General features: G+C 39.4%; 1 protein-coding gene across 6 annotated transcripts in view; it reads right to left on the reverse strand.

The window, feature by feature from the left end:
- Positions 1 to 412: 412 nt before the first annotated feature.
- Positions 413 to 15,604, reverse strand: part of ptprub (protein tyrosine phosphatase receptor type Ub) — a 531,315-nt gene continuing 516,123 nt past the window's right edge. For all 6 annotated transcript variants that reach the window (XM_061951982.1, XM_061951965.1, XM_061951958.1 and 3 more), the window contains 4 exons: positions 13,432 to 13,557; positions 6,384 to 6,541; positions 1,408 to 1,543; positions 413 to 1,334 (listed from right to left, as the gene is read on the reverse strand). In XM_061951982.1, coding sequence (XP_061807966.1) covers positions 1,272 to 1,334; positions 1,408 to 1,543; positions 6,384 to 6,541; positions 13,432 to 13,557 — 483 coding nt within the window. In that variant the 3' untranslated portion in view covers positions 413 to 1,271. The remainder of the gene's footprint in view (positions 1,335 to 1,407; positions 1,544 to 6,383; positions 6,542 to 13,431; positions 13,558 to 15,604) is intronic.

A 15,604-nucleotide genomic window follows, 5' to 3' on the forward strand; every position in this document is an offset into this window, starting at 1 on the left:
GTTGAATAAAAATGGAATACAAAGTAGTTGAATAGGACATACAGTATGGAAAGGGATTCATATAACCCAATTCCTTGGTGAATCTCGTGTGAGAGGAAGGTGTGTGCAGTCTGCTGAAAATGGTGGAAAGGATCACTCTCCATAGCAACTGACACTGTGGTCAAAGTTGGAATTGCAACAAAACACATTTTAAGATTTTCAACACTGTACTGCTATCCAACATAGCTGGACAGTGCACCCCCCCCCCCCCCCCACCCCCCCCAATTTGTCACGTTTCATGTGTCTGGTGAACAGCGACGAAGGAGGCCATAAGAATCCCCTTCCTACTGTATGTAAGCAGTCAAGCATCCTAAATTTAGTTGCAGACCCAAACAATTGCTCCCACTGTGTATTCATTCATGTGACAAATACACCATTTCTGACTATTTAATGACATTTCTTAACTAAACTCACTTTTATACCACGAGGGACAACAATGAACCTTAATGCCACATTTGCCAACGATCCAAACAGGCGCTGCTTCTACAGCATAAACAAAGAGGAGTCCAAATGTTATAAAAGAACAAAGCATCTTTTTTTCATACCACACCAAAAGTTGTCTCCCGTAACACATTTTCTGCTTTTCCGTTCCTACTGGGCACAAGGTACAATCACTCTGGAGGGACTACGTAGTGGATGTAGGCATACTGTATATCAAGATGAAGCAGAAGGACCAAAGTCTGTCACCGGGATTGGCACTGAGACAGTACTGATGAGACGGGAATCTCCGAGGAAAAAAATCACCTGTAGTCCACTTCCAAAACACATTTGGCAAAATCGAGGATGTGGGTCTGCAGAACAGGCCTGGTCTGTCCAGTCCTTTGGATCATGGTCTAATTGTCCGGGAATAAGGCAGTTTATGGTTTGCTAGATAAGTCATGCCAAGACCAGAGAAAGAAAAGTATTTTTCTTTGAATAAAACAATAAATCACAGCCAACATGACCCTTCTTCAGAATAAAATGGGTCAAATCTCATAGCTTAAAATGTTTTCTACTTTCTTTTTTCTTTTTTGGCCACAGAAACTCTTGGCACACAATAGCTTTAGTAAATAGGCAAAAATGACCAAGAAAAGCACAAAAGAAAAACCATCACCACACGAGAAATCACAGCTGTACATTAAAGGTTCAAACTTTCAACCGGGTTGTTTTCATTCTTATTCCACTGTAGTTCTGTAGAAGGTCCAAGCAGAGAAACCTGCGGGAGGATTTAACTCTCGTGCTGCCTCTAGTTGCTATCTCCCCTCAAAGCAGTCCAAGTACTCCAAAGTGAGGTCATAGCAGAATCGATACTGGTCCTGCAGACAAGCATCAGCAGAAACATTACATCAGACACAACATGCTTGGCTTTTGCTGTTTGAACACTCTCACCAGGGATTCCACCATGTTGGGTTTACAGTTGCGTAATGTTTTGACCGCGTAGAAGATATCCACCATGTTCTGGTACTGGATCATCTCCAGGAGAATGTTGGAGGCACAGAAGGATCCGCTGCGACCGCCGCCATTACTGGGAAGGGGATACCAAAGAAGCACATTGAAGAACTTTTCAAGCGAGGAGACTCAGTCAGTCCCTTTTCTTAACTTTGCACAAAATAAAATACAGTGCTACCTCAACCTAAGAGTGTTTGTCCCTCAACTAGTTGTTAGGATTTAAGTAACAAGCAACACTTTGGCTTACAAGCATCCTCGCCATTTAGTTGGTGCAGCAAATATCTCAGTGAACCCCGAAAGAGCCAAAGAATTAGTGGAGAAGAGGTGGATGATCATCATTGAATTAAAAAAACCAAGAGAAAAAGCAAAAAAAAAAACAATTCCAGTGTAACCTTGCTAGTCTGCACCATACTGAAGCAGAATGAGTCTAACGCCAACCAAGAATGGTAAAATATCTAAACGGCAGACATTTATCTATAAAAATATGAAGAAGCAGCTGGAAGGAGATATCATAAAAGTCCACTGTCCAAGGTAAATGGTGTACATTATTCTTACATTACTTCATAAAACTACTGCAGTTGTTAGTTTGTAAACAATGTTTATTACCGAAAAAGGTGTTGTTTTTTTAAAAGGCATGTTAAAATGATGCTGTTTTAGGGGGACCAAGCACTAATTAAATTGATCTCAAAGAATTGTTGTATTGATATGCAAGTGTTTTCATCAAAGAACCCGTCAAGGTTCTGAGGTTGAGGTGCTACTGTATCATGATTTACAAAGTTGGCAATATTTTGCATTCGGAGACGACGTGGCTCGGTTGGAAGAGCGGCCGTGGCAGCAACTCGAGGGTTCCTGGTTCGATACCCAGCTTCCGCCATCCTAGTCACGGCCGTGGTGTCCCTGAGCAAGACACTTCACCCTTGCTCCTGATTGGTCATGGTTAGGGCCTTGCAAGGCAGCTCCCGCCATCAGTGTGTGAATGCGTGTGTGACAATATGGGAATAGTGTCAAAGCGCTTTGAGTACCTTGAAGGTAGAAAAGCGCTATACAAGTGTAACCCATTTAACAAATATAATGTTGCTGGAGTGTGTATAATTATAAATCAATTGGTCGCCAGCCCAAGCACTGACATTTTCATACTTCTTATTTAAAAGGTTTTATAGCGTGCTTCCTATTCCCAGCATGCACTGTGCTACTGGTTGTAAATAGTTATTGCTTAAGTTATGTGTTACTGTTGTTCTAAAGTGTTTATGATTCCCCATAGTAGTAGGAGTTGCCCTATGAGTGTTAATGTGTAATTACCTTTTGCTATCTATATTTTGTTATTTTATTATATTATGTATATTTATTTTATTACTTCTATTATTGTGTTATTGTGGTAACTTACTCTGTGAACCTAACCTGCTTGTTTTCTTGAGTTTGTTCGGGTCTCCTCTCTGTGTCAGACATGATATGTAAGTTGCCTTGTAACCAGTAGATGTTAAACAAAATCAATTCCTGAATATTTATGTTGGGAGATAATTTTTAGGCCATGGTTAGTCAGATATACCATCATTAAATAAGAATGTTAAAAATATGTTGTTAGTCAATAAAAAAAAAAAGAAAATCCTTGATTTTACATATTTAATATTAAATATATTTTTTTACAACTAAAAAACATTTAATAAACAGAAATATATATAATTTTGCATTTTCATTATTGTAAATAAAACTCAAATGTGTGCTGTATTCGCAGCTTCCTTCAAACTAATACACAAATGTAGAAGACGCTGTTTCTTAGGCGATATTACTTGAATTAAGCAAATTGTAAGAAAAAAAAATCTTGTTAGCAAAAAAGAAGAAAAAGCAATATGTTTTTTTCTTTACCTATATTTTCAATGTGTTTTTCTTTTTTTCCATTTCATTTTTATTTATCTCCTTCATTGATGTGCATCTTTGATCGATAGACAATTATACCACAATTATTAAATTTTACATTTACACACCAATGCCTGAGAAGGAGCAGGATGAAGAAAAATCTGCCCCCTTCAACATAATATGTAGTCTTACTTAATAATATCATATAAACCAACAATTACATCCAAATATAACGAAAACAAACAAAAAAACACACAAAAAAACACAAGTGCAAAACTTCATGAAGTACAAACCGAACAAAAAAACAAAAGAAGTAATATAGACCTCACGGGATAAATGATAAATGATAAATGGGTTGTACTTGTATAGCGCTTTTCTACCTTCAAGGTACTCAAAGCGCTTTGACACTACTTCCACATTTACCCATTCACACACACATTCACACACTGATGGAGGGAGCTGCCATGCAAGGCGCTAACCAGCACCCATCAGGAGCAAGGGTGAAGTGTCTTGCTCAGGACACAACGGACATGACGAGGTTGGTACTAGGTGGGGATTGAACCAGGGACCCTCGGGTCGCGCACGGCAATTCTTCCACTGCGCCACGCCGTCCCTTTGGGATGATACAAAACAAATACAAAACCAGGCAAAAAATAAGTAAAATAATAAATATAAAGCAAAATGTAAACACTTATGGCTGTCCATATGATCTTATTGGTCTGTCTTTATATATATTTTTCAATTGGAATATATTTTTACAATCTTTTAACTCATTGTAAAGAGAGTTCCATAGTTTAACCCCCACCACTGATATGCATATTTGTTTTAAAGTTGTCCTTGAATACTGATGTTGAAAATTACCCTTTTAGTCATAATAACATTTTACATAAATTCTAAAAAAAATTTCAAACTACATTTTTGTTGGTATTTCATTATCTTAAACATTAGCCGTATAACCTACATTAGGCAACATAACCTGAGCAAATAGCTAATCGGTACAACAGAATGTGCCTGGTCAGCAAAAAAAACATTCAATGACATTTACTTTGCATTTGCATTAAATCAAGATGTCAAATTTTACTGAAACTATTTTTTTTTTAACTGCCTCCATGTTTTTATTTTATTGAATGAAAATGAGATCATTCCTCTGCTTTTTTTTTTTTTACCTGTGTACTAATAAGAAAATGTGATTAAATGTTAAATCAATAAACTTATTCATTGTTCAAACTGTCTCTCACTTTAGTCCAATGTTATTTTGTTATATTACTTTTCTATTAAAAAAAAAGTGTTCATTCCCACTAAAACCAAGCATTAACACTATCACTTCCAGCTGGGTAAAAAAAGATGACCTTTTCTGTCCCGAGTTGCTATGGTGAATTGTAGAGTCGGAGCTTCGTTGATCATGTCTTTGTATTGTGGTCTTAAAGGAGCTGTTGCAACTTGCTCACAATTACATTTTTCACAGCAAAAAATATAACAAAGAACACCATCGACTAGCTTGTGTTACCATTAGTTGTTTAACAGAACATATTTGTATTGTATTGCATTGTTATGGTATTGCTGTGTATTGTTTTGTTGGATTGATTAATTTAAAAAAATATTAAAAAATATATATATATTTAAAAAAAAATAAAAAATACATTATTTTTAAAAAATGACAATCGATTCTGAATCGCACAACGTGAGAATCGCGATTCGAATTCGAATCGATTTTTTCCCACACCCCTAATATATATATAAATATATACAGTATATATAAATATGTACAATATATACCTCACGGCGACAACACAAACACTAGATTTAGATTTAGCATTAGCCTGTTAGCATTAGCATTCGGTTTGCTAGGGTTGAGGCTAATAACTACACAAATGGCGAATATTTAATGTGATTTACCTTTGTTCCACTTATCGTTCATTTCACATTTCTCTTCAATCTACGAGGTCAAAGTCCCAGTGAGCAGCTCGCCTCACCGCTTTGAAGTCCAGCTGAATAATTTATATTTCTCTGTATATACGTTTAACAGAGTCCGTCCACTTCTCAGATTCGGATATTGAAATTAAGTTTGTAAAAATTCATAAACAACATTAATTAACTAATTTAAAGACTACGGCTGAGTAAAAACCCTGCAAGATAGTTACATTCATCAGCGTTGGTCAGGACACAGATGTCCCACGATAGTTCATACAAGTCGAAAGTTCCTTTTGTTCTTCTTTCGCTCCGTTGTCAAGTTTGTTATTAGAAACACACAAGAAAAAGGAAATACACTGGTTGTCCTCGCATACTGTAATGGCAGATGAAATTCGAATACAAAATTCCCTCGTTGGAAAAAAGCCTATTGTTGTAGCTTGTTGTGTACAATTGCAGTGAATCACAATGAGAAGTGTTTTTAACATTTTGACCTTCTCCTTCAGTCAGATGAGGCAAGCAGAATATTAGAAGTATGGGAATGCTCACAAACATTAAGGGCTACAATGAATAACCACTTAGCTTGCAAAACATATCTACTTGCAAGACAAGGGTGTAATGCAGAGTAAACGGAGCACCCTTAGGAATAGTCAGATGTTATTGTGACGGCGCCTCCTTTATAAGTATTGAATACAAGCTGTTAGGAAAGTACCGCCATAAGAAACACTGAAGGACAATCCGCTCGTCCGCTGTCCTGAGGCAAAGGCAGCAATGCTAGCAGTTGAAGCCTCCACAGCCAATAAAAGCAATGGGGGGGTAATAAATTGTTGTCAGTGCCGTGGCAGCCATGGATTTGCTGTGGTGAGAGGCGTCACATTTTTTATTAAGTCATAATTGATTTGATCTCCATAATCTCTTCCCCGGTTGTCGCGGGTAATACTGCGTGACACCGCTGAGTGATGCGCTTTTAGGTGGGGGCGGTAGGGGATGGACGTGGAATGGGTTGGCAATGCGTCGGACGGCCAATTCATATTCATCGACCAGCGTGTGCACTCTGCGGGGTGGGGAGGGCGGGGCCACGTGAGCACATGACATTGTGCAGTTGAAAATGACAAGAAGGCATCATGTAGACGTGCAGCTGCAGGGTTACTCACAGGCAGTGGACCACGGTGCGTCCTTCTCCGCACTCTCTTTGCCACTTGTGCACTTGAGCCAGCAGGTTGAGGAAGGCCTTCTTGGAGTCGGGAACGTCACGGTACGGCGACCAGCGCAGGAACTGGAACTGACACACCACCAGCTGGCCCTCTTGCAGCTGAGATACAAAGTAAATGATAAATGGTAAACGGGTTATACTCGTATAGCGCTTTTCTACCTTCAAGGTACTCAAAGCGCTTTGACACTATTTCCACATTCACCCATTCACACACACATTCACACACTGATGGCGGAAGCTGCCATGCAAGGCCCTAACCACGACCCATCAGGAGCAAGGGTGAAGTGTCTTGCTCAAGGACACAACAGACGTGACGAGGTTGGTAGAAGGTGGGGATCGAACCAGGAACCCCCCAGGTTGCTGGCACGGCCACTCACCCAACCGCACCACGCTGTCCCCAAGTAACAGCACGAGGACTGTGGAGGGTGGGATGGAGGTACAGTAGTACGTAGGAATGTATACTGAGTACCGATATTTTTGGTACCCGATTTAAATGGGTCGGTCCAGGAGGCCCCTTTAAGATTTTGGACAAATGATCAATTTTTTTTCTATCCAGCTGACTGTCATAATAATGGCACGCTGTCACATTCACTTTACTACACTAAGAGTAGGGTCTGATACTCTACTTGGAATAATAACAAATAAGAAAAAAAGTGTATATTATAGACTTTAGATATACCAAATAAAAGTAAAGGGAAACAAATCTATTAGTAGATAAAAAATGTGGTCACCCAAAATAAAAATAAAAAATTTAATAGACACATAAAATAGATATTATTTGCACTTTAGAAAAGTAAATAGCACAGGTTCTTACTCAAAGGTCTCTGCCACAACTATAACCAGTCTCATTTGTCTATAAAATTGTTATAAGTACACCACCACACATTTGCATAACATTGCACCCTTATAAACAAATAAATAAAAATATAGATCAACTTACAACAAAGAATAACTTTAATAATGTTGTTTTTATTCTGTAACAGAAAAGAGTTAAAGTGCATTAATTTGCCTGACATAAAAAAAAAAAAAGATTATATATCCCGATTTGAACTATAAAACGTTTTTGACTGACTTGAACCATTTTAAACTGAAAAATATAATCAAGTAAAGTCCACAAATAATAATTCATTCAATTTGATTAGCAACATTAACTCAGAAGCACAATGTATAAAACGCTTTCAAAAACAAAACAAAAATGGATAAAACAATTTGTGCTCAAAATGAGGAAGTGAGGATTTATGGCTACAATGAGTTTTGTGGTGCATAGCTTTTCCAAGTGGGATTTGAAGCATGCACCCCCCCCCCCCCCCCCCATCTCCCAGCATTGCAGGCCCCACTATTTGAGAAGAACTGAACTAAGGTGTTACTGTAGCTTGTTTACTTCACATGCAGTCAGTAGTCATTTGTTCAACTTTAGTTATACTAGTGGTGTTCCTCAAGGTTCCATTTTAGATCATTGGGCTAGTCAACTGGTGGATTGTGGTTTCAGTTAAAAAAAAACTTATGAAGAACTCCCATTTCTGCAGCAGATTCTTAAAAACACAAGAGTGCTGTCATAAGGTCTTTAAAAACTTCTGTAACTCTGACAGAATAAATAGACCAAAATCAAATGACTCCTTTAAAGGACGCTATTTCTATGGAATACAGTCTTCATTTTGACAGCAGTTTTTATATTGGCTTTAGTCATAGTCTTTTGACGGAAATTTATTGTAGATTTAGTCTAATTTTATTAATCTAAATTGATTAGGTTTTAGTCTAGTTTTAGCCAACAAAATTACACATTTTAGTCAGTTAAATGTACAGTAAATTCAGTCAACTAAGATGTAAAGTATAAAAGAAAAGGCAGATGTTTTTTTTAATATATTATTTAATTATCCTATTTATTCTTATATTTAGAAATGTGTTGGGTGTTGCATCATCTAGTAGTATTTTAACCATGTGCAAAACTTTGTGAAGTCTCTCTGTGAGAAGTGCTATATAAATAAAATGTACTTGTTGACAAAAGTAGCATGATCTTATGGTCTGGATCAATGTTCTCTCTAATTGTTCATGTGTCTGAGCAGACACAAAAACTCCCTGAGCATTCAGTGGAGCACATGTGAGCAACATCACACGTGGCAATACCAGCAGCACACCTGTCTCAAACCAATCTTTTATAATAACGCTGAAATGAGAGGAGTCATTTTAATGAGATTATTTTGTAATATTAGTGATTTGGCCCACTTGTAATGAAAATAAAAGAAATCTTGTTTTCCATAAGCTATGGATTAGTATTGTACAATATGTCTGGGTGGGGGTCCTGCTTTGGAAATCATTTGTACCCCTTTCAGAGATCACATTTAGTTGCCCTTAAACATCCTCATGTTGCACAATGAAATGTAAGCATAGTAACAGCATTCCATGATTAATATCAATAAATTAACATTAATAATAAATGACAGTAGAATAAGCACACGTATGACTGAGGAGTCATATTGTAACGTTGTGTGGTATTTGAGTTGTCCGACTTTTTGTGTGGCCATAAACGCACCAGTGGCTTAGTGGTATGCGTGTTGGTGACAGATGACAAGTTGGTTTTAGCCTGGTTTGTCCGGCAGCAAATGACTAGTTTTTCGAGATAGAAGTTTTTTACTCATGTTTTTGGTGTGGTTATGACCGAATATAAACAGTTTTGCTCAATAAAGTGATCAATATAATTCCTGTCCTCGAAGCATCTCGATAGACGTTACAATAATTGAACGGTGTTCAATTGAACGGTGTTGACGAACACCGTTAGGGCCGCTTGTTGTCACTGTCACTCAGAGTTGCATTGCAAAATTACACAGAATAAATGTGTTTATTTTGTTTAGAATTCAGATGGGTTTGATTTGGTGCGCGGCATATATTTGCTGTGCGCAGAGGACGCTTGAGCAGTGCGCAATTGCGCAAGCGCGAACCTTAGAGGGAACGTTGGTCTGGAATGAAGTATGATGCATACAATGTTCAATACCAATAAACACTTTTTCTATTTTCTATTCTACGTCTCTGGCAAAGCAGGTATTTGTGTGTGTTGTTCAACAGAGTTACAATGCAAGCCTTCATTATAATTCGCTTATGAACGCAGGAGAACCGGAAGCAGAAAATACACAAAGAGAGCTGTGATTGGTTATATTCCGAACTTGTCCCACCCATTTACAAGACGAAATTAAATATGATTAGATTTAGTTTCTGTCAACATTTCCGTCTTGTTTTTATTAGTCCTTGAAAATATCCGCTAAATGTGTTATTGTCTTAGTCAACGTGTACCGTATTTTTCGGAGTATAAGTCGCACCGGAGGATAAGTCGCACCTGCCGAAAATGCATAATAAAGAAGGGAAAAAACATATATAAATCGCACTTGAGCCCGGCCAAACTATGAAAAAAACTGCGACTTATAGTCCGAAAAATACGGTATTTTGTTTTGATTTCGTTGACTAATAATTTCCGTCTTAGTTATCGTCAAGCACCTATTTTGCCCTGAGGAAAATAAGACACACATTTTTAGTCAACAAAATTAACACTGACGGAATAAACATAGTAAGAATAATAAGTAGGAGGGAAGTTCCGGTCCTTAGGTTTTTGGAAATGTGGCACCTAAAAGAATTTATCCCTGACGTAAATCCACCCTCAGTATCTGTCCATTACACATACTGTACTGTATGTACATGGTGAGTGTTCAACTCTCCTGGCCTATGTGATTTGAGTGTAGCACGACCCCGAAAGGGATAAGCGGTAGAAAATGGATGGATGGATGATTCCACCACCTAGTGAAGAGATTTCTTTTTATTGTGTTTCCAACTGCAGCTGTGTGTTTTTTTGCAAGTGTCGTTTGGTATGCGTATTTGAGCGTTCCCTTGACTGCCTGCTGGCATTCTCAGCTGTGCTCACTCAGCAGAGTGACCCTGAGATAGATGGGTCTGCAGTTGTAAGGTGTGTGTGTGTGTGTGTGTGTGTGTGAGCGTGTGTGTGTGTTTGAGAGGTCTCTGTGTATCCATAACCTTGTCCTCGAGACGCTCACCTAACACTTAGGGAGCAGTGGAGAACTGTAAGTCATGCAAATTGGACTGGCAAAGACATCAACGATGCAAAGAGGAATAGCTCACACGCTGTGCTCTTAAAAAAAAGAAAAGAAAAATATGACTCTTAAAGCCACACTGCATATGCTTACAATGCTTTTGTGTTGACTTTTCCTCCCTAACTTTGTACATCACTGCAGACAGGTGCTGGCAGAATGTGTGGTGTGCATTTGTGTGCTTTGAGTCCTCCCCGGGTGTGACAGCCGTGTGCACAAAGTGGGACACGTGTGAGACAGGGGGTCACAGCAAGGCCGCTGACAGGGGAGGCGAGGATGCCAGTCGGGGGCATGGCGCTTGCAAAAAAAAGGCGGCTGAGGGACGCCGAGCATGCAGAATTTCTTGTTTAATTGGTTGGCAGGGGGGAAAAAAATATACCTGCGTATTAACACAATGAACATAATGAAGCGCGGAAATAATATATGCATATTTGTCTCCTAATGGCATACAGTTAGTCTTAAAATGATTCATACCCTTACCAAAAATTGTCTTAATGTGCATACTTTTGTACATTTTGACCATGAGTTCCAAAATGATCCATGCATTTTTTAATCTGAGACATATGGAATGTTCAAACTGCATAATTGATAAGAATGCTTTTGTTTGTGCTTGTAAACATGAAAAGTCCAACATTATTCAAAAATGACTTGTTAATGTTATAATAATTCTACGTATACAGGGGCATAGCATCAAATTCTGGGCCCCCATACACAAGACTTATATAGGGCCCCCACACCCCCTGAACCTAATGTCACTATCACACACACACAAAAATAAGCAAAAAACTCAATTTGTTTTTTTGACTTTTTAAAAATGTGATATAAATTCAATATAAAGTGGACATACCCGCCTTCCGCCCGATTGTAGCTGAGATAGGCTCCAGCGCCCCCCGCGACCCCGAAGAGAATAAGCGGTAGAAAATGGATGGATGGATGGATAATAAGAATATAAATAATCATATAGCCTGTCATTAGTCACTTAAATGTGATTATAAATATGTCAAGTTTTCATTTACTTCAGAGTGTTAAGTAGATATTATTAGCTAATACACATAGTAATATCCATCCATCTATCAATTTTCTACTGCTTGTCCCTTACGGGGGGTGCTGGAGCCTTTCCCAGCTGCATTCGGGCAGAAGGCGGGGTACACCCTGGACAAGTCGCCACCTCATCGCAGGGCCAACACAGATAGACAGACAACATTCACACTCACATTCACATGTTATGTTGTTGTGTGTGATATATGGCATGTGCTGTATCACGTTGGAACAGTACAAAGTTACATATAGAAGTAAAAAAAAAAGTGGAAAAATTGCACAATAGCACTTCCTGGAGACACACTCTGTCTGAGATGAGAGCACACAAACACAGCTCATAGGCATTAAAGCAACAGACACACTTAAACGTTTAATAATTCAAGATAGGTTGATTGGCAACACTAAATGGTCCCTAGTGTGTGAATGTGAATGTGAATGTTGTCTGTCTATCTGTGTTGACCCTGTGATGAGGTGGCGACTTGTCCAGGGTGTACGCCGCCTTCCGCCCGAATGCAGCTGAGATAGGCTCCAACACCCCCCATGACCCCAAAAAGGGACAAGCGGTAGAAAATGGATGGAAGAATGCGGCTAGATTTTGCCCAACACAAAACCAATACTTGTGAGACCTCTGTGACTTATTAATACCTTCAAGGAATAGAGATGTCCGACAATGGCTTTTTTGCCGATATCCGATATTCCGATATTGTCCAACTCTTAATTACCGATTCCGATATCAACCGATACCGATATATACAGTCGTGGAATTAACACATTATTATGGCTAATTTTGTTGTGATGCCCCGCTGGATGCATTAAACAATGTAACAAGGTTTTCCAAAATAAATCAACTCAAGTTATGGAAAAAAAATGCCAACCTGGCACTGCCATATTTTTATTATAGAAGTCACAAAGTGCATTATTTTTTTTAACATGCCTCAAAACAGCAGCTTGGAATTGGGACATGCTCTCCCTGAGAGAGCATGAGGAGGTTGAGGTGGGCGGGGTGGGGTTGAGGTGGGGGGAGGGGGTAGCGGGGATGTATATTGTAGCGTCCCGGAAGAGTTAGTGCTGCAAAAGGTTCTGGGTATTTGTTCTGTTGTTTATGTTGTGTTATGGTGCGGATGTTCTCCCGAAATGTGTTTGTCATTCTTGTTTGTTGTGGGTTCACAGTGTGGCGCATATATGTAACAGTGTTAAAGTTGTTTATACGGCCACCCTCAGTGTGACCTGTATGGCTGTTGACCAAGTATGCTTTGCATTCACTTGTGTGTGAAAAGCCGTAGGTATTATGTGATTGGGCCTGCACGTAAAGGCAGTGCCTTTAAGGTTTATTGGCGCTCTGTACTTCTCCCTACGTCCGTGTACCACTCCGAACAGCTGCGTTTTAAAAAGTCATACATTTTACTTTTTGAAACCGATACCGATAATTTCCGATATTACATTTTAAAGCATTTATCGGCCGATAATATCGGCAGTCCGATATTATCGGACATCTCTATCAAGGAATGACCTTTGCAGCATTAAAATGTGTACTAAACAACTATCTGTTGGCAATGTTTTATAACTATTTGTATAAGAGGAGCTGTTATTAAAAAGCTAAAAAAAATGCCAATGCAGGACTACATGACGCATTCAGCCTTTATGTACTTGGCACTGAGTGCATGTATAGAAATTCTAATCATCTTTTTCAAACACTTTTTTTCTCTCCAGACAAACAGTCAGGGCTTTGACTTTGAGATGACTCACATTTTATCCACGGCTCCTGCATTTCTTTTAAGGTTATAACAATATGTCATTACAGGTGTGCAGAGCGACATGAGTAGTGCATATGTTGATTTCGAAAACCCCAATGATGCTCACCCTCGTGACGTTTTTGACTCGAAACAGGCGTGTGATGACATCGTCATCAGCTGACATGGAGAGAAACTCCACCTCCATGGGCCCATACTGCTGAAGACCGGGCTCCGGCCAGTACTGAACACACGGCTGCAAGTGGAAGACAAGGTGAATGTTAATGAGAGTAAATGAACACGGATACACTAACGTAACACTTAGGAATGGGAGATATGGTTAAAATCTATATCGCGATATATATTGCCGCCTTTTATGTACGGCGGGGGAAGGAGACGACACAAATGACAGGAATCAGTTCAGCAGGTTTATTGAACTTGATGATGTACTGGCGTGTGTATGCTACTAAGAGTGTATGGTGCAGGACGATATGAAGAGTTAATAATGTAGATGTTACCAGATTGTGTTGTATGTGCGTGTTGGATGAATAGTCCATAAGTACAGAGGGGCAAGGCAAGAAGGAAGTCCGTGGGCAACCGAGAGGTCGGGGGCTGGAGAGAGGTGTCGAGGTTTGTGTCCGAGCTGGGGTCAAGGATCGAGGGAAGCAGTCCAAAGTCCAGCGGGAAGTCCAAGGGAACGAGGCGCGCAGGATCACTGGATACGGAGGGAATATACAGAGAGTGAACTACGTTCCGGCACTGGATCTTCGGGTCCGCTGGTCTTTATGTTGTCTGCCCTCATCAGATCCAGGTGCGCAGATTGATGATTGCCTGCAGCCGTGCAGGCGCGTGGCCGCGATGCGGGAAGAGCGAGCAGGGGCGTTTCCCGGGGCGCTCCTAGCGGAGCTGCCGGCGGCGCTTGCGGCAGATGGACTGAGGGATTGCACATGCACCGTGACATCGCCTCCTATAATAACGATATACTACGTATCACAATATGTTATTTGAGATGTAAATTATAATGTAAACATTTTAAAACGGGTTACAAAGGCTTCTAACGTATGGGGTGACTTATTGTGTCATTTCAAGTTGTATTATTTTTTCAAAATTACAAAAATCTACTTGCTATATTACTATTTACTTTCTGTTGTAATAGGGTTCTATCTACACTTCTGTTAAAATTTAATAGGCACTAATTATTCTGAGTAGTCTTGGGTTCAATCCCGTGCTCGGGATCTTTCTGTGTGGAGTTTGCATGTTCTCCCCGTGACTGCGTGGGTTCCCTCCGGGTACTCCGGCTTCCTCCCACCTCCACAGACATGCACCTGGGGATAAGTTGATTGGCAACACTAAATTGGCCCTAGTGTGTGAATGTGAGTGTGAAAGTTGTCTGTCTATCTGTGTTGGCCCTGCGATGAGGTGGCGACTTGTCCAGGGTGTACCCCGCCTTCCGCCTGATTGTAGCTGACCCCAAAAGGGAATAAGCGGTAGAAAATGGATGGATGGATGGATATTCTGTTTTTGGGATACTTTACATTAGTTTTGGACGATTATACACATTTGGGTATCGATCCAATACCAAATGGTTACAGGGGCAGTATTGGTCATACCAATATTGATACTGGTAATTCAAATTTTCAAAATCATTGGATGATGCAATTTTGATTCATTATAATCAGACAAAAACACTGGCTGGTGGTGTAACAATATCAATTAATTATTAAAAGTATTTCCTACTGGTTGCAATTTAATGTTTGGTTTTGCCCTTAAAGTCCTTCTGTACCCTGGGACTTTTTTTCCTGAGTTTGTTAACAATAAAAACCCGAAAAAATATGCCAGACACTTTGTACTTTATATACATTAAATAATTCTAGCTTAGCGGTTAGAATATCCTCCTATCCTCCTAAATAATAATCTACACATCCAGTGATGATAATTGTAAGAAGTTTAATTGTCACCATGGAGGCGAGTGTTACTGACTTCAAAGTGGCTTTGCACTGTGGAGGGATGTTAGCCGCTAGCACAAATGGTAAATTGCGTTGAGGAAGCGTCCGTTCATTTGTCACTGTCATTATTGCTGTCAAAAACAGCTACAATGTGTGATCAACATAATACAATATAACGAAAGCTTTAAAAACTGTATCTCTTAAATTCATAAAACGTATATCGTTTATATTGCACAAGTCTAATGCCACTTTATTAGGTACACTTACGAGTTAACTGCCTTTGAGGCATTTGTGATTAACAGCTATATGAATAAACTTTGATTGATTGATTGATACTGTCTAATCAGTTAATTATTA

This window comes from Nerophis lumbriciformis, linkage group LG04, assembly GCF_033978685.3.
Source record: "Nerophis lumbriciformis linkage group LG04, RoL_Nlum_v2.1, whole genome shotgun sequence".
NCBI lineage: Eukaryota > Metazoa > Chordata > Actinopteri > Syngnathiformes > Syngnathidae > Nerophis > Nerophis lumbriciformis.